Source organism: Protomyctophum bolini (assembly GCF_963924005.1).
Source record: "Protomyctophum bolini genome assembly, chromosome: 4".
Lineage (NCBI taxonomy): Eukaryota > Metazoa > Chordata > Actinopteri > Myctophiformes > Myctophidae > Protomyctophum > Protomyctophum bolini.
In genome coordinates this window covers 20258703-20276854 of record NC_137865.1, presented here as the reverse complement: position 1 = coordinate 20276854, position 18152 = coordinate 20258703, and the positions used below count along the sequence as shown (strand labels likewise).

The window sequence follows — 18152 nt, the reverse complement described above, 5'->3', positions numbered from 1 at the left end:
CCGGTCCGGCAGATGCAGAGATCTCCATGTGGGACACAGACAGATAGTTAAAACGGGTGCTATGACAAGTTGACAACGGGTATTATTATAGGTTCCCAAGTTGCATCGTTCTCAAGTAGGTCGATGGCTGACAGGCACGTACAGGTCTAGTCCTACTGTAATGCACGTAACTCGAGAACCGTTTGACCCACCGACTTCACATTCGACACACACGTTTCACACCCCCACAGGGAGTGCAGTGCCAGGTATCGAGTTGGTCAGACCCACGGTTCTTCAGAACCACCACAAAAGGCTCTGGTCAGGCTCTGCCAGTGAGCCTAATGAGGCCAACTCCTTTCACCTGGGACAGGCTCTGCCAGTGGGCCTAATGAGGCCAACTCCTTTCACCTGTGCAATTTCCAGCCTCTGCCTCAGCCAATTGAGGCTCAACCAATCAGGCTCTGCCAGTGGGCCCAATTGATTGCCAAGTACACTTTTCAGTTTGCAGTCTTCACACACACACACACACACACACACACACACACACACACACACACACACACACACACACACACACACACACACACACACACAAATCTCCATGTGGGACTGTAATCGGCCTAAATCTCCTCACCTGTGCAATTTCCAGCCTCTGCCTCAGCCAATTGATTGCCATGGCAACCCCACACCTGACAATTGATTAGCCTACTTAACCAGTCCACTTCACAGTCATTGAGTTTGCCCTCTTCAGTCACAGATACAGAGATCTCCATGTGGGACACAGACAGATAGTTAAAACGGGTACTATGTTATGTTCAGTTGACAACGGGTATTATTAGGTTCCCAAGTTGCATCGTTCTCAAGTAGGCCGATAGCTGACAGGCACATACAGGTCTAGTCCACATAACAACAAAGTGTGATTTGTAGTGGATTTAGCATGCTTGTAAAAGTAGAGGGTGGGTGATATGGTCTCCGCATCTCCCATTGCACCTGTCTAGCTGCTCTTACAGACGCAGGGACCTCGGGGCATTAATGTGGCCCTCAGCCAAAGGGCGTCAAGGTATGGGAGAGAGGGGAGGAAGGAGTACTAGGGAGCTTGGGTGGTGAATGTGATTCCCCTGAGAATCTGGCCGTCCACACGCTCACTGATGCTATAAATACCTTTTAAAGGTTTAAGAGGAATTAGCGGAGACGTACGTCAACATGCTTACGGATATTACGGTCAGCAACTTTTCTGTGTGCCAAAACCTTCCTCCCAGGAAGGTTACACTGAGCATGTGCAAACCTCCCGCAGGAGACCGGGCCGCACCTCCGTGCACCTTCCTCTTTATTTTTCTTAGCCTCATACCCGGAAGTTATGCAGGAAAAAACTACTTTCTGGCCTTGACAGCCCGTACATCCATCTGACCTCAAATCCTTAGATCGCCACCTGTTCTACTTCTGACATTCCATATGTTGATCCTTTCCCCATCCGTCCTTCTTCGATGTCTCCCTTTTGACTAATACCTGTCCATTTAAACTCTAGATGGGCCTGCCCCAAAGTTATTCGTGACCTTCCTTTAATTAGCATTAAATATACGTGATACAAGAAACCGTTAAGAAAAATGTAAACTTTATTGCAACATTGTCAATTCTACGGTCTCTGAATTACAGGAGAGAAGAACAATTGTAATGGCACAGTCATTGTAATATGTACATTCCAATTATTGGACAGTCGCTGTGATTTAAGGGTAGGACACAGGCGTGAAGGGGCTAGGAAAGCTCTTTACACAACATCACAGTTTGTCCATTGTACATTCAGCTCTAGGAGAGATTAAAGGAGCACACACATTTTCAAACTTTTCTTTTATATAATTGGTCCTCACTAATGAACTATCTTTAGTCTCTAACTGAACTAATAGTCTTCATTACTTGCCCTGATGAAGACTTGTTTGAGTCGAAACTTGTTGGCACCTTAATAAAATACCCTGATTTTATATCCGCCCTCTCCTCCTTTTTGAGTGGTGCAGCCACTCCATTGCACAGCAATGTGTGGCGACACAGCAATGTGTGTCGCCAAATTATTTTGGGGGGTCGGAAAATGGCTGGAAAATGGAAACTAAGCGTTTACACATAGCACACATAGTGCATGCATAAACTTTCCTTAATGATTATATGTGGTTTCAGTATTTATTTATGATGTATTTTCACTATTATTAAGGTTATTGTAGCGGTCAATTGTATTGGAGTGGGAGCGGGGCGGGGGTCGCAAGACATGGCCAAATTTCCGGGGGTCCCCAGCCAAAAATAACAGCACCACTCACTTCAGACAGGTCTGTAGGTCACTACAGAAATGGTGCCATCTTATAATGAGCATTTGAGGACCAATTATATGAAGATAGGTTGAAAATGGGCGTTGTTTATACACCATTCTATGCTGAACGAAAATAGCCAATCTACAGTACAAGAGCAGTGGTTCCTCAAACATTTTTTAAATTTCAAGAACCCCCATAACTCAGTGTTCAAATAGACTCTCAGAGTAACAGACCTGTAAGGGTGCAATTACAATCCCATCAAGGCACCCTGAGGGGTCCCTGGACCCAACTTTGAGAACCACTGTACAAGAGGTTCTACATAGTCTATTTTCAGCCTGCGCCACCATTGTATGAGGAAGTATAAATCAGGCTTAAGACGTTGAGGTGTCCACAGCACAGCATGCTGTGTTTCACTAAGACATTTGGTGATTTGATAAGCTTCAGTAGACCTGAGTTCATTAGATCAACGTTTATACAATCATTTAGTGCTACATTAAAGTATCCATATTGAATAAGTGATTTGGGGGGGGGGGGGGGGGTCCCAAAATTAGTACAACAGACACAAGAGACTTAAATAAGAGAATGAACTATCTGGGTTATGGAACATGGTACATATGGAGTCACTGTTATCTCTCTCTAGTCTACAGTACATGGTGTGAGACAATTATATGAATCAGAGGGTTTTTAATGTACATAGATCTTCTATCAAGCCATTGCAAACTAGTGTGCTCAGACCTTCTGCTAGGAAAGAACCAATAGAAGAAGTGTCTGTGATTTAGCACACTGTCCAATGGTTGAGGGGTTTGATTTCCACAGTTTCTTCTTAATTAGTAGATCTACACGTCCACAAACACGTCACTTCACGGCGTGTTGAGAGCTAGTAGATCGGCTAGTAGTAGCATGTAGGCCGTTAAGTGGTTAACCCCTTGTCTCAAGCTGAAGAAGCCTGCAATGGATCATTGAGACAAAACAGCATCATTCTTCCGGAGGTGCGGAGCGCCCTGTGTCAAATCTACATGTGGTGTCACACGCCCCCTCTGTGGTGTCACACGCCTGTCTTTCTTTAGAACTTCCTTTGGCAATCATGAAAGAGCACATCAACACATTATCAAAAGAGAGCAAGTAAAAAAACAAAAAAACAAAAACATGAACAGGCTATTAAAAGCACTTAAGACAGCAGGCTAGTAAAAGGTTAAAATATAACGGATGAACTTGCATACAGCCAATGTTACATTACCAAGGCAGCAAGTCCCCCAGGATGTACAGTACTAAAGGGTCTTTCACACCTATCCAATAGAGCGGCGAGGTATGTCGATGATCTAAGTTGCTTTACTATTTTGAGAATAAGTGCTAAGAGGATGATGGGGTGTCATATCTGGTGACGATTGAATAGTAGAGCGATGAGAAACTGAGCTTGAGGTACATTTCATGATGCATCTGCCCTTTGGCATGATAAGTTCAAGTACAGCAAAACGTACAGTACCAAGGTGTCCCCTTCAGAGGGAGCTTTCTGGAAAGCATTTGCCTTTGTAAAGAAAGAAAAAAGCCCTTATCAAAAGTCTTTTGTCCTTCTTTTAATCTTCATTTGGTCTAGTTGAGAGATTCCTAGATTCAGTTTAAGTGAAAGAGGGGCTTGCTTTGTTCTCCCATATCATGGCAATCAGCAGCAATGAAACATTTAAAGACTGTAGAAATGCAGTATGTAAACACACAGGTTTCTCCATAAGTGACATACAGCAGTGGTTCCCAAACTCTTTCATGTCAAGGACCCCCAAATTGACACTAATTAGCCCACGGATCCCCATTTGAAGTGATAATGCCAGGGACCCCCATAAGATAATTATTTTACGGCTCTAGCAGAGATTCCCAGTTTGACATGCATTCGTCTACGGACTACTGACCCCCCATTTAATGGCATTTCTAATCTCTGGGACCCCCAATTTATATTGTAAAATCAATGTTAATTGTCTCCACCAGGCCGAAGGCATGGGGAGAGAGTATGTCCGATATTTCATATTAAATCCTTATTGGCTTTCAAAGTTTGCAGGATTGGCCCGTTTTGAACAAAAAGCCTCAAATCATGAACGCAGCGTGCAATTTACGTGAAATCTTTCACAGACCTTCCTACTAGGCTGATGAATATTTCCCACCCTTTTCACATTGGCCACATTTTTTGAACAAAATGCCTCAAATCATCCAATTGCCATCCAAGGCGTAGGAAGAAATGGCACCCTTTCCACATTGGCCTCTTATAGCGGAGACCTGTGCCCCGAGGGGCAATTTATATAGTTTAACTCTGAGAGTGTACAAATGGAACTAAATGGCATTTGGTTCCATTTGTACACTCTCAGAGTTACAGACCCATAAGGGTCCATTTAGCTGGGGACCCCCTGGAACTCCCTCAAGGACCCCTGGGGGTCCCCACTTTGGGAACCACTGACACACACACACACACACACACACACGCACACGCACACGCACACGCACGCACACACACACACACACACACACACACACACACACACACACACACACACACACACACAAAAGTTATAAGGTCCGGAAACAAATCAGCCAAGAGGTAAAACTGATTAACATTATTTTCTTTTTCTTTTTAAAAAAGGAAGAAAAAAAAAGTCTCAAAGAAAAAAACAAAAACAAATTCTTTTGAATTGTAAAGTGCAAGTATAAAAAATATCTCTCTACTTCTAATCTCAAGATGGCATCTTGAGACACGGTCAATGGTCTCTCTTGTGGAAAAAGTGCAAGTTGAGAACAGCACGGGTATTAAAAAAGAAAAGAACAATACGAATCCCAACAGTAACGGGACGGTTCAGGCGGCTTTGTGGATGAAAGGTCACGTGACTCAGCTCCGCCGTAAGAAAACGGCCACCTCGTCCAGGGCCACGGGGTAGTCCTCTAACAGCGTGCCCCCGTCAAACACCTGCGCGTTCCCGCTGTCCTGCCACTGGAAGCCTCCGTCAGGTAGATAGATGTCCCTCCTCACCGCCCCGCTTTCTAACACTGGAGCAACCAGGACCTGGGGAGAAACAACATGCATGTCAGCTTCACGATGGCAGGGATGTTTGCACGTGTTTGAACTCAAAGCCATCCCACTACTTGGAGAAGCCATGAAGTCACCTGGTCTCCGATGAGGAACTGGTCATCTATAGTGAAGGTCACAGGGTCCTCAGGGCTGAGCCACCACAGCGGCCGGTAGATTGGGTGTCCCTTCTCCTGCCACTCCTCTGCAAACCTCTCTATTAAGGGAACCACAAAGTCCTGGTGGCGAGCGATGTACACCCGTGTCAGGTTTAGCACCTATACGCAACACCACGAGAGAGGACAGAATCAGGTGTTAATTTCTTTCACTAAAAACTATAACGGAAAATGCTTAACTACCTTGATGGAAACTAAATAAAAACTAGGCTATTATGATACAAAATATGACAGGGAGGGAAAATATATATTAGCATATTTTATCAACAAATAGTATAAGCCAAGCAGAAAAGATAATGGTTATTTTATCAGGTAAGCTGTTGCATTTATGCTCAACTTGAAATACAATGCAAGCTAAATAAATCATCATTGACCTGTACTGATTAGAGAAGTAATTTGTGATTGTGAATGACACAGAAACTGAAACAAATACATACAAAAAATAATGTCAATCATTTAAAAAAAATGCATTAAACTTTAACTAAACCTGTTAAAGTTTTGTCGACTGAATCAGCTGTAGATTTGGTCGACTAAAATCTTGTGATAATAGTAAACTAAAACTAGACTAGATTAGCTAATTCTGCTATTTTCAATTATTATTATTTTGTATGTGTGCGGTGCATGGGTTTTATTAATATTGAACCAGTGAAAAGTATTTATAAGAGCTTGTGACTAAATAACATTGGTTATTAAAGTTTAAAAAAAATTAAGATGAGAGAACCTAATTACTCCAGTTTTAGCTTCACTGTATTGGCTTCCGGTTGTTTTTAGGATTGATTTTAAAATTATTTTACTTGTTTATAAAGCTCTCAATGGTCTCGCACATTCCTACCTACATGACTGCCTGCCTAAATATGTTCCAAACCGCCCCCTAAGGTCTTCCACTGCTGGCCTGCTCGCTGTGCCTAAAGAAATGCCAACAAAGAAATACGGTGAAGCAGCTTTTTGCTTCTACTGGCCGATATCGTGGAACTGTACCTTCGACAGGCAGCCTCTGTAGACATTTTTAACACTAGCATGACTGAAGTAAAATCAGACCCAAGTAGAATGTGCTTAAATTCATATTTAGAAAATGTTTCAGATGTCAAAAATTTCAGACAGGAATGAGAGGAGACACTTTGAAGCTGTCGGGTGGAAATCTCGTATGTCCAAAGCAGTCTATTTTCAATAGAAATAATAACCTGTTCCAATGGATCCAATGTAGCTATTATTTTGTCACAAGCTCTTGTTAATACTTTTCCATTGGCCTAATATTTGTAAAACCCACAGACAGACTTCAGCGCTTTCAATTTCATTTAAAAAAAGAAATAGCACAAATAGAAGATCTAGACGTGTGAGCTTGTACTTTGCCACATGTGTGGTATGTTGAAATATGGAGATACAAGGTTTCTGCAACGACTTCATTGTTTGACGTTAGTGGTTAACACTCTCCAAGTCTTTCTCCTGTGTGCCTGTGGCCAAACTACTTCAGCATTCCTCGAAGGGTCACTTCCTCCCAGTGTCCCAGGACAAAAACAAAAATCTGACCGCATCTATAAAAATAAAAAACATATTTTTACGAGTGAACATTTGTAGGAATGAGTTTGGAATCCCATTCCCGACTATGAGCGGATCTCTGTCTAATTGAGAAACCAGGCATAAAGTACATGGGTTTTGTGGGTTTTGGTCCCGTTGGGCCCAGCCAGGGTCACTTGCCGTGCACATTCTGGACGCGAAGAAGGTGCCACAGATAACACTATTACTGTACACTGACTGCAAAACTGTAATAGAGCTGTTTATCATGGACCTGAACTCAGTAATACAGTAATTACAAACTACATTTTCTTTTTAATACTGCTTTCATTGCTGTATTGAAGTTAGACATTTTCCAAAGAAATTCAAAGATTTCCAGAAACAGTTTTCATAATGAGAAACGTTCTGAGCTTGTAGATCTGCTATTTTCACGATATTTGAAATAGGGCTTAAGTGATTCATTCAAGTACAATATTTGTATTTGAAGTGAAGTGATAGTCAAAATATCCAAACATACAAATGCTCAAGTAAAGTACAGATACTCAAAAAAATTAACTCAACTTCAGTACTCAAGTAAATGCACGCATTATGTTGAAAAATAGCAGATCTAGATCTGCTATTTTTGAAAAATCGTTACAATGTGGGCCTATGTGGCGCATGTCTTTGAATATATATATTTTTGAATATACATTTTTAACAAAAATATTTGCTTCTGGGGGGTCCCTGGAACTACATATTTTGAGATGGGGCCCAATAGAGATAATTCTGGGGGTCCTTGACATGAAAAATGTTGAGAACCACTGACATAGAAGGACATAAGTTTTTCAGAAAAATGTTAGGATTTAGAAGTCTTTTTTTCCGGCCTCAGTCCAAAAATGGGTCAAACAAGTTGAAAGCCACACAAGAGACGAAAATGGAAAAACATTCCTGCTGACTGTCTAATGCATAGCCGTCCAAAAGCAGCTTATTTTCACCTTTTGTCACGCAATACAAGTCACTACCAATAATATTCTCTTGCCTCTTGTTCAAATGGAAAAAGTAGTTGAGCACCCCCCCCCCCCAAAACACACATTGACACACACACACACACACACACACACACACACACACACACACACACACACACACACACACACACTGACACACGCACGCAAGCACGCACGCACGCATACACACACACACACACACACACACACACACACACACACACACACACACACACACACACACACACACACACACACACACACACACACACACACACACACACACACTTCTCCCTGTCACACTTGTCACTTACGCATGGAAATCTTAATTGCCATAATAAAGTCCTTTTCCAAGATTTGTCCTCAAATTCATTATCATTCCTGCTGAAGTGGCTCGATCTCGCCGTCATGAGAGTGAGTCATAAATCTGGGAGGAGGGGGCTGTAATTCAGACCAGATGAACTCTCTTAACCACAGGTGATGTTGGGAGAGAGGCCAAGCAATCACTCCTATTGAGGGATGGAAGGGATGGATGGGAGGGAGGAGGCGGGGGCTGCTTTAGAAGGGAAACATGTGCCTTTGCCATGGAGTGCCTGTCTGTTGGACAACCTGAACATGGTCACGTAACATACGTGACCAGACATCCCAAGGAGCTTTTTGTGAGGTTGAGGATAGGGTTAAGGCTATAGGTTTAGGCATTCCCTTTTTTTTAGGTTAGGGTTAGGTTAAGGTAGCTTCATTCCTTTTCACAATTCTGCTCCTATTATTTATTCATTAATATTTGAATAGTTGATTTGATTGGTTCAGGCAATGTCACAACGCCATGGCAGACGCTCCGCATCAGGACCGTTTTGTGTGTGCAATATCTTATGGTCAGATGGCTCGCTGGCAGGGCGGCTGGACGGGGTCTTATACAGCAGTGGTTCTCAATCTCAACCTTTTCAGGCTGGGACCCCCAAAATAATCACATTTGAACTGGGGACCCCCACCCTTGAAGCACTTGGAATTGTAGGAGTTCAGTTGAGATATTACATTTATTTTATTCAAATATTGTGAAAACAGCCGTTCTACAAGCTCCCAACTCCTCGCAATGGTGTTGTGCGCTTGTAGATCTGCTATATTCACAATTAACTTTTCCACAAAATACTTTTTCCCCACTCTTTCTTATATTATTTGTCAATTTGACCAATGTTTCACCAGTTTTTATAGTACAGTTTGTTGATTACTTTTGGTAATGTTTATTTTTATTTTTTTGAGGTATTAAAAGGCTCTTGAAAGTCCTTAATAAATGGTCATCTGGGGAGCCCCCCCCCCCGACCCACATAGGTTGAGAACCACTGTTCTAAAGTACGTGATGCGTTCCTGATGTCCTCCAGAGCTCTATAGCTCTAATACTCCCAGCGGAGGAGGAGGGACAGGCCAGGGTTTGAGTATCAGGCCCACCTGAGGACATGCAGCGCCCTTCAGGCACACACTGGCTGGCTGTGTGAAGACCGTGGGAAACAGTGTCAGCCTCGAGGAGTTCTTCACTCAGTCTCTTCTGTCAATAAACAGCCTCTTACCTTATCCCATGTAGACCTGTGGACCATTCTACAAATGCCCTCTAAATCCTGGCAGTTTTCTTGAAAAATCCATGTTTGCATGTCAGTTGTTCTCAAAACATTTTCATGTCAAGGACCCCCAAAAATGTATGTAATTGGCCGCCAGAAGCAAAGATGTGAGTTAAAAACGTTCGCTCTGAAAGAATATATATTCAAAGAATTGCACTACATTTTCACGATTTTTCAAAAATAGATCAGCTAAAGTATATCATAATGCTTAAAACACCAAAAGGGGTTCTCGCCAAAAATGGGTTATAGTGAACACAACATGCCTCTCTGTGGCACGCCGGCACCTCCGGAGAACACCTAATGGGCAGGGGTCCCCTCATCACTTCACCTGAGCTCTCTCTTCACTGCAGGAGAACACCTAATGGGCAGGGGTCCCCTCATCACTTCACCTGAGCTCTCTCTTCACTGCAGGAGAACACCTAATGGGCAGGGGTCCCCTCATCACTTCACCTGAGCTCTCTCTTCACTGCAGGAGAACACCTAATGGGCAGGGGTCCCCTCATCACTTCACCTGAGCTCTCTCTTCACTGCAGGAGAACACCTAATGGGCAGGGGTCCCCTCATCACTTCACCTGAGCTCTCTCTTCACTGCAGGAGCTGTTTTTCGATTGCGTTCCTATAACGCCTTAATCAGCCTTACGCAACAACAACAGCCTGTGAATCTGTCTCCGCGTGGTTGTAATTCCATCGAGAGGGCCGTTCAGACCAAGCACGATAACTATAACTATATTGAACGATAACGATACAAGCGTCCACAGTCCACACTGATGTACGATGCGTTCTGTAAACAGTGACACAGACCAGCTGTGTGTGAACCTGTGTCAGAGCCATAGGTCAGAGCTTGGGGGCGACGACATACAAGGTTTCCACCCGACATCGCCGATATGTTGATGACTTTAGGTGAGGAACGTGAACGGGTGTTTTATGGTGCCAGTGTAAGTAATGTATACCTGCTCCTCTCCACAGGCCCAGGGCGGCGTGTGGAAACTGATGACTGGGAGGAAGGCTGCGATCTCCATCCAACGAATGAACAACTCTTCATCTGTCACAAGCTCACCGGATAGAGAGCCACCTGCAGAGAGGGAGAGAGAGAGAGAGAGAGAGAGAGAGAGAGAGAGAGAGAGAGAGAGAGAGAAAGAGAGAGAGAGAGAGAGAGAGAGAGAGAGAGAGAGAGCATTACTGAACATTTCCCTCTACACCAGTGGTTCCCAAACCTTTTAGCTCAAGACCCAAAAGAGAAATTAGACGTTTGTCTATTTTCACTAATACTTGTACACTAATACTTGGATTTTTTTCATGAAATTACTGAGAAAATCTTTGCATTTGTTTTTAAAATTAAAGACTTAATTTTTAATGGTTTGAAATCATAATAAATAATAATAATAATAAACCCATAAAAAAAATGTGACCCCCAAATGGGGCTCACATTTGCGAACACCAAACACCTGACCAAATCGTGGAAATAGCCAATCTATCAGTTCACATGTCCCAAAGCGTTGGTTGTAGATTACTATAGACTATTGGTTCCGCATTTACATAGTTTATGTGGAATTTGCTAAAATATTTACATACATCATTTATGCCCAGTAACTATACTGCACCTACACTAAGATGTTCCTTTTTACTGAGACCAAGTTTAAAATAACAATTGAAAACCATGAATATCAATACGAAGCAACTGAAACACCTGTTATTTCTGGTAGTGGATGGAGTTGGAGAGAAAGCATTTTTGAGAAACAGCAACCACGGGCGGGACTTAACAAAGGGTCAATGCCAAGTGCTTGTCAGGTTGGTGGTGGGGGGTCCGCAGTTCAAATAATTATGATAATTTTTGGAGGGGTCCCCAGGTCAAATATGATCGGGGGGTTGCGGCCTGAAAAGGTTTTGACCTACTGCCCTAACCCACAATGTCTGATGGTTGAATTGCATTGGCATGACATCCACTAGTCTCTAATCTGATGTATCATGTTTTTATCAGGCCATCTATCCATCCTGTCAGCTCCCTGTTTTCTCCACATCAAAGTAAATAGTTGTCTCACATGCGTGGTCTGCCCTGGCCCGCCTCTCGTCTGCCATTACAGGAATCCGGAATATTACAGGAATACACTGCATGTTGAGCCAAAGCCTCACCTTTCTGACCAGAAAGTCAAAGGTGTGCTTTTTTTGCAACACATTGTAATGATTGATGATGAATGCTGTTTTAAATCGCATCTCTGATCCACAAATCTGCTTTTTTATGCTGCTTTTTGTGTGCTGTGGGGCCTATTGCAAATGGGCCACCAAAATAAATGGCAAAACTGATTAAAAAGACTTATACTATACTATAACATTAATTTAAAAAGAATATGTAAAAAAAAGTCATGTTTTTTATTTAAAAGCTTAAAAAGGGAATTTTCATTGTGACATTGTGACACACGTAAACTAGGTTTAATTCCATTGATCTAAGCCAGAACACAATCGATTGATTAAAGATGCATACCAGCTGTTGATTTCACCATGGCCATTGAAAGTTATAGACTGGCAGAATTAAAGGGTTACATCTAGAGTTCACAACAAATGCATGATGAGCAATGATGAATGATGTGATCTGAACAGACTAGAGGGGCTATATCAGTGGTTCCCAAAGTGGGGTCCGGGGACCCCCAGGGGTCCTTGAGGGAGTTCTAGGGGGTCCCCAGCTAAATGATAGTTAGGAACTAAATGGACCCTTATGGGTCTGTAACTCTGAGAGTGTACAAATGTTACATTGTGTTACAGTTCCATTTCTACACTCTCAGAATTAAATTTACATTCCGGGTCCACAGGGCTTATTAGTGTCAATTTGGGGGTCCTTGACAAGTTTGGGAACCACTGGGCTATATAAGTATATAACATAATTAAAGATGGGTTATCTACTGAGAAAGCCGTCCATATAGGCTGTGGTATTACCTACTGCATCGGGAATGAGGAAGTTGTATCCCAGCAGGCTGTGGTGCAGCAGGGATGGAATGAGGCCCTTCAGGCCCGCAGAGCTCCAGTCAGACTGGAGAGGACTCATCCTTACAAACACAGGCTTGTGGCTCGACCTGGCGGTATACATGTCATCAATAGAACAATTAGCTCCACCTGGCGGTATACATGTCATCAATAGAACAATTAGCTCCACCTGGCGGTATACATGTCATCAATAGAACAATTAGCTCCACCTGGCGGTATACATGTCATCAATAGAACAATTAGCTCCACCTGGCGGTATACATGTCATCAATAGAACAATTAGCTCCACCTGGCGGTATACATGTCATCAATAGAACAATTAGTAGCCAGCTTACCAAAATCCCAGTGTCCCACATTTATTTTTTTGTCTCTTTTTCCCTCCCCAATTCAGTCGTTAGGAAAATGTATTCCTATTTCCTCCCCACACACAAACATTTGTGTGTTGTCACTGCTGTTGTATCCTACTGAGTGCCAGTGAGGAGCCCCCACCGGGAGGACGTAGACTAGAGCCTCCCGCCCAACGCGTGCAGCCTCCCCACCCGGCTTCCCTCCCCTGGTCAATTGTGTCCCTATATAGACCGCACACTCAACAAAACCGAATGCACCATGGTTGGTGGATCCAGAGCGATAATTTAAACTTCACAAATAAATTAACTCTTAAATGTACTGGCTGAGGTCTCTTAAATAAAAGTTTCACAATGTTTCAATCTACAACAAAGCAGCAGAGTGGATCCATGTCTTATCTTGTAGAATCTACAATGTAGATTAATTCTCCATTCATTGTGAATGGCATTTAATGTTTGTGTTAGGACAAAGTTTACATGCTGCCGCTGGACATAGGAGGGACTATCGCCCGTCAACAAGTGTGCTTCCATGACCATACAAACAAGATCAAATGTTTGCTTTAAGACACCGTTTCTCAACGTCAGGTTCAGGGACCACCACAGGGTCCAAATGGACCCTTACAGGTCTGTCATTCTGAGAGTTACCATCTCTGTCGTGTCTGGTGGAAACTTTATATTGAAAAGTGCTACTTTTCAGGATTCAAATTCAAAACAGCAACAGTAGCAGATCCACAAGCTTGAGAGCTTGTAGATTTGTTACTTTTTATGCTTTTGTGTATCAAGTAGGGCATACAATTACGAACGCAAAAAGATATGGAGATAACAGGTTTCTGCCCGACAACAATGAGTTATAGATTGGTCTCCCAGAGATAACCCATTGTACACTCTCTGACTTTACAGGGCCGTAAAAGTGTCCATTTGGACCACCGGCGGTCCCCGAACCCGACGTTGAGAACCAGTGCTTTAAGATCTCCGCCGCGGGGCCATCGCCATACCGTGTCCCTGCGCTCACGATGGCAGAATCACCAATCCGGGAGGCCAGGTCTGCCAGCAGGCCAATGTAGTGGTCTCCACTGAGGGCGCCGCTGGGCGCTCGCGGGCCCTGCTCCTCCAGCGGGTTGCCCTCGCCCCCCTCCAGGAGGACATACTCCATGCCCAGGTGGGCCTGCAGGGCGCCCACTCTGTCTAGGAACCAGCCCACCGCTCCTGGGTTGCTGATGTTCAGCTTTACACAGTACCTCCCCCGCCACTGGCTCAGCACAGGGACCTGGGGTGGGGAACGTAAGTAAGTAAAGTGCAAAGTAAAAGTGGAAGTAAGTGCTTTAGGAGGGTATAATTGATTTTCTTTTGTTGAAATAAGTGTTAAATAGCTCTATATTCTGATAGTACCCAAGGCCGCAGTGGTTCCCAAACTTTTTCATGTCAAGGACCCCCAAATTGACACGAATTAGCCCGCGGACCCCCATTTGAAGTGATAATGCCAGGGACCCCCATAAGAGAAGTTTTTACAGTTCTAGCAGTGATTCTCAACCCGTTTAATTTCAAGTAGTTCTGTAATCAAAACCACCTGTGTTTGGAGGACGACGCAGCAATATCAAACAGGTGAATTTAATCAAGATTCATTAATATGCATGTGAGCCTCTACACGTCATCACGGAGCACGTTTTCGTTCAAATTAAGTAATTAAAATTTGGTTTTATGGACTTTTGATATAAAAATACACAAACATTTCCCCATGTTTTTGGCATCCATTGTTAGGTATGGCCATAATTATGATGACCACGGATATGGTCTAAAAGTGTGAAAATGTATTTTTCATTTCACTAGGTCCTTAACAAGTCTGTAACTCTTAGAGTTTCAGGGGTTTGAAATGAAACCACTGGCTTTTTAGGCCTACTAAACCAACCCCGGTTCCCCAGAGCAGGTGGGGGTTGTGCGGGCAGCTCTCTCACCGGGTGTCCCTGGGGGCCGGAGGGGAGGCTGAGCCAGTAGGCCTCGGTGCCGTCCAGCATGGAGGTGTGGAACTGCGTGGTGTCCACGCCCAGGAAAGGGGACAGGGTGACGGAAATGTTAAGAAGCTTGACAAGTGGGAGGTCCCTGGTCTGTCGGTTGGACAGCCCTCTTCTCCTGCTGTTGAGGTAGTCATGGTCCTGCAGGGACAGAGGACAGTGATCACATTTGATGCCATGTGGAGTTTTTTTGCTTTAGGCGTGTGTGTGTGTGTGTGTGTGTGTGTGTGTGTGTGTGTGTGTGTGTGTGTGTGTGTGCATGCGCGCACGCGCATGTGTGTGTGTCTTTTTTGCAGAAATATAATTAGTTGGTAGGAAGTTTGAAAATGGTAAGGAATGGACCAAGAGGCAGTGGTGCTGTTCCAGAGCAGTTGAGACGAATAACAGTCTAAGTCCACACTAATTATCCATAAACTATGGATAAGGGATCAGGACAGCTAGGCCTTTTCACGAAGGGGTCAGAATACATTATGGACTTAGACTGTTTTATCTTGCAAACAGGAGGCTGGAGGCTATTTACTAATCATTACAAGTGGCTCTTATTTTGAAGAGGAAGAGGAAGTCTGTTTCGGTTGTAGCCAAGGCCAAGCTGCCATGACAATGGGAAGTTGCACCTAGTACCTTGCTGGCAAAATGGCCACGGTCTGATAGTCAGTAGTCTAACCAAGTAGTAAACAAGAACCCATGTGGATTAAACACAAGCTTTTAGCCAAAGTTAATATATTTACGATATGAAATACATGCATCTGTGACTTAAACAATGTACACACTTTGGAAGTACGCTAAACATGGAATCTCCACGGCATTAGGTGAGGTAAAATCATTATCAACAGCTGCCTAAAAAACATTAACAGGTATGCTAAAGTACAGTACTGTTACTGCCTGACTGCAAGAATGTGATGTTATTAAATTAGCCAGCTTATATCATGCCCTTAAATAGTGCTTGTACTTGGAACTGTTGGCCGCCGTGCCATTCTTCTTCTTATAAACATTGTAGTTCATCAGTTGAAGTGGTTCCGCCGTGCACTGTGGTGCTGTGAATTTGTGTGAGAGACAACTGCATTAGCCGGCTTGAAAGACCCGCAGTTGTGGGGATGTGTTTGTTGTAAAACGATGTAACTTCAAGCTTTGAGGTACTTTGCGTATGCTACATGCCTGCCTGTCACTTTTGGAGAAATAGAAAGCTCCTATTGTAAAGGGTTTTTGTGTTGTGTATTGTATTATTTTAGTGTGTGTGTGTGTGTGTGTGTGTGTGTGTGTGTGTGTGTGTGTGTGTGTGTGTGTGTGTGTGTGTGTGTGTGTGTGTGTGTGTGTGTGTGTGTGTGTGTGTGTGTGTGTGTGTGTGTGTGTGTGTGTGTGTGTGTGTGTGTGTGTGTGTGTGTGTGTGTGTGTGTGTGTGTGTGTGTGTGTGTGTGTGTGTGTGTGTGTGTGTGTGTGTGTGTGTGTGTGTGTGTGTGTGTGTGTGTGTGTGTGTGTGTGTGTGTGTGTTGATTTGTTCCGCCAGTGTTTCTTGTCTCCCCTTTTCAACTGCGTTCAGCCTGGTAACCTAGCCTCTTCCACTACAACCTGTCGTCTGGTCTATATACTAATTTCCTTCACAGATGTCCAACTCACACCATCCCACCCCTGCCAGACAACCATAACTCATTTTGACTACATGGTGAAAATAAAAGGAAACAACACAGTTTGTAAGTGAAGAATAAATAATAGCTTATCAATTCTGGAGGAGATACAAACCTGTGAATGTGTCACATCGTGAGCTTGTAGATCTGCTATGTTTGCTGTTTTGCATGACACTGATGGTATGACAAAGTAGGGGCTTTGTTTTTCAAAAAGCCGATATATTTTTGCAAAACATGTGCTTGACAATATGACCTCTGTTAAGACCATTTAACTCAAATTATAATGCTCCAGTACTTAGTTGAAGGTGGGCTAGAGATTTCAGATTATATAACAAAACGTCCCATGAAGAAATACCTCTGTTAACCCCGGAAGGTCACGGCCGGTGGGGGGGGGGGGTTATAACTAGGACATATTATGCAATTGCTAAGATGTTCTTTTTCTTGACAATACACATTTGTTTTGCCTCAAAGTTGAGGCCTGGACATTTTATTCTGTTCCTCTTTAAACCACATGTGCCCTAGCGACTCTTTTCTGAAGCCAGCATTCTGCTAACATAATCGCAGTAAAGGGTGAAGTGTCTTGCTCAGGGACACCTCCGACACATTGCATGGCTGGGAATGGAACCTTGGACCTTCTGCTTCCCAGGCAGCTCTGTACCCATTCAGCTATGGCTGGCTGCCCACCATAAATATAGCGTTTAAGTGTTAAAAAAAAGTGTATTAAATGCGAGTACAAATGCACACATGAGAACACAAAAAAACTGCCCGTTAACAGAAAATTAAAAATGTAAAACTTCCCGGTAACATACAGACACATTGATGAGTTAGCTGCTGCTTTCCATTTGGAGTTTTATCTCTGTTGGCCCGTTGCAGCGCGGATACGCAGCGTCTCGGTAATAAGGCTAGAAACATGGAAAACCTATTTATAACCCAAGGTTCTGTGGCTGAAATACTAATATGGAAAGTAGAAAGGAAAGAAAGTTAACAGCAAGTGACTGATAATTCAGCCGGAATTGCGTTTACAGTGAATCATTGTTGCCATTCGCACGTCTAACGGTGCCATAAGTTTCCACACAGCACTTCACGCTTAGCTTGTTCTGTACACTAATTAGTGCAGGAGACTGCGCCACACAGCACCACATAAACTGCAATTTTATACCTATGATCTCCAATTCTCCAGTATTAACCAGCTCTGTGGCCTTGTGGTTAGAGAGTATACCTTTGATCTGCCAGTACACCTCACTCACTTCTCTTTTTTTTATTACTTCATTTTTATCTAATTATCTAATGTGATCCTGGGCTCTACACACCCTCCGCCAACCTAGTCCCCTTATATGGGGGAGTTTACACCTGACAGGGGGGAGTTTCCCTGGTTGGACGTAGCGCGTGGAAGGAACACGTTATTCCAACCAGTTCCTTTCCCCTCCATCAGGCGTCCTGGCTGGCCAGGGGGAGGCAGTTTAGAGACCAGGATTACTGCATGTTTTTTGTGAGGGTACCTATCCTAGGGGACACGGGGAGAACATGCAAACTCCACACAGACAGGCCTGGCTCACTCACTTCTCTGTCGTTCTCACTCACTCACACAGACAAACACCTAC

At 43.5% G+C, this 18152-nt stretch overlaps 1 protein-coding gene across 1 annotated transcript in view; it reads right to left on the bottom strand.

Moving 5' to 3' along the window:
• Positions 1-4574: 4574 nt before the first annotated feature.
• LOC308314850 (SITS-binding protein) overlaps positions 4575-18152 on the bottom strand; it is a 34954-nt gene continuing 21376 nt past the window's right edge. Inside the window, exons 5-10 of the mRNA XM_080762606.1 lie at positions 14873-15070; positions 13916-14187; positions 12529-12665; positions 10551-10672; positions 5415-5594; positions 4575-5313 (exon numbers count right to left, since the gene is read on the bottom strand). Coding sequence (XP_080618732.1) covers positions 5140-5313; positions 5415-5594; positions 10551-10672; positions 12529-12665; positions 13916-14187; positions 14873-15070 — 1083 coding nt within the window. The 3' untranslated portion in view covers positions 4575-5139. The remainder of the gene's footprint in view (positions 5314-5414; positions 5595-10550; positions 10673-12528; positions 12666-13915; positions 14188-14872; positions 15071-18152) is intronic.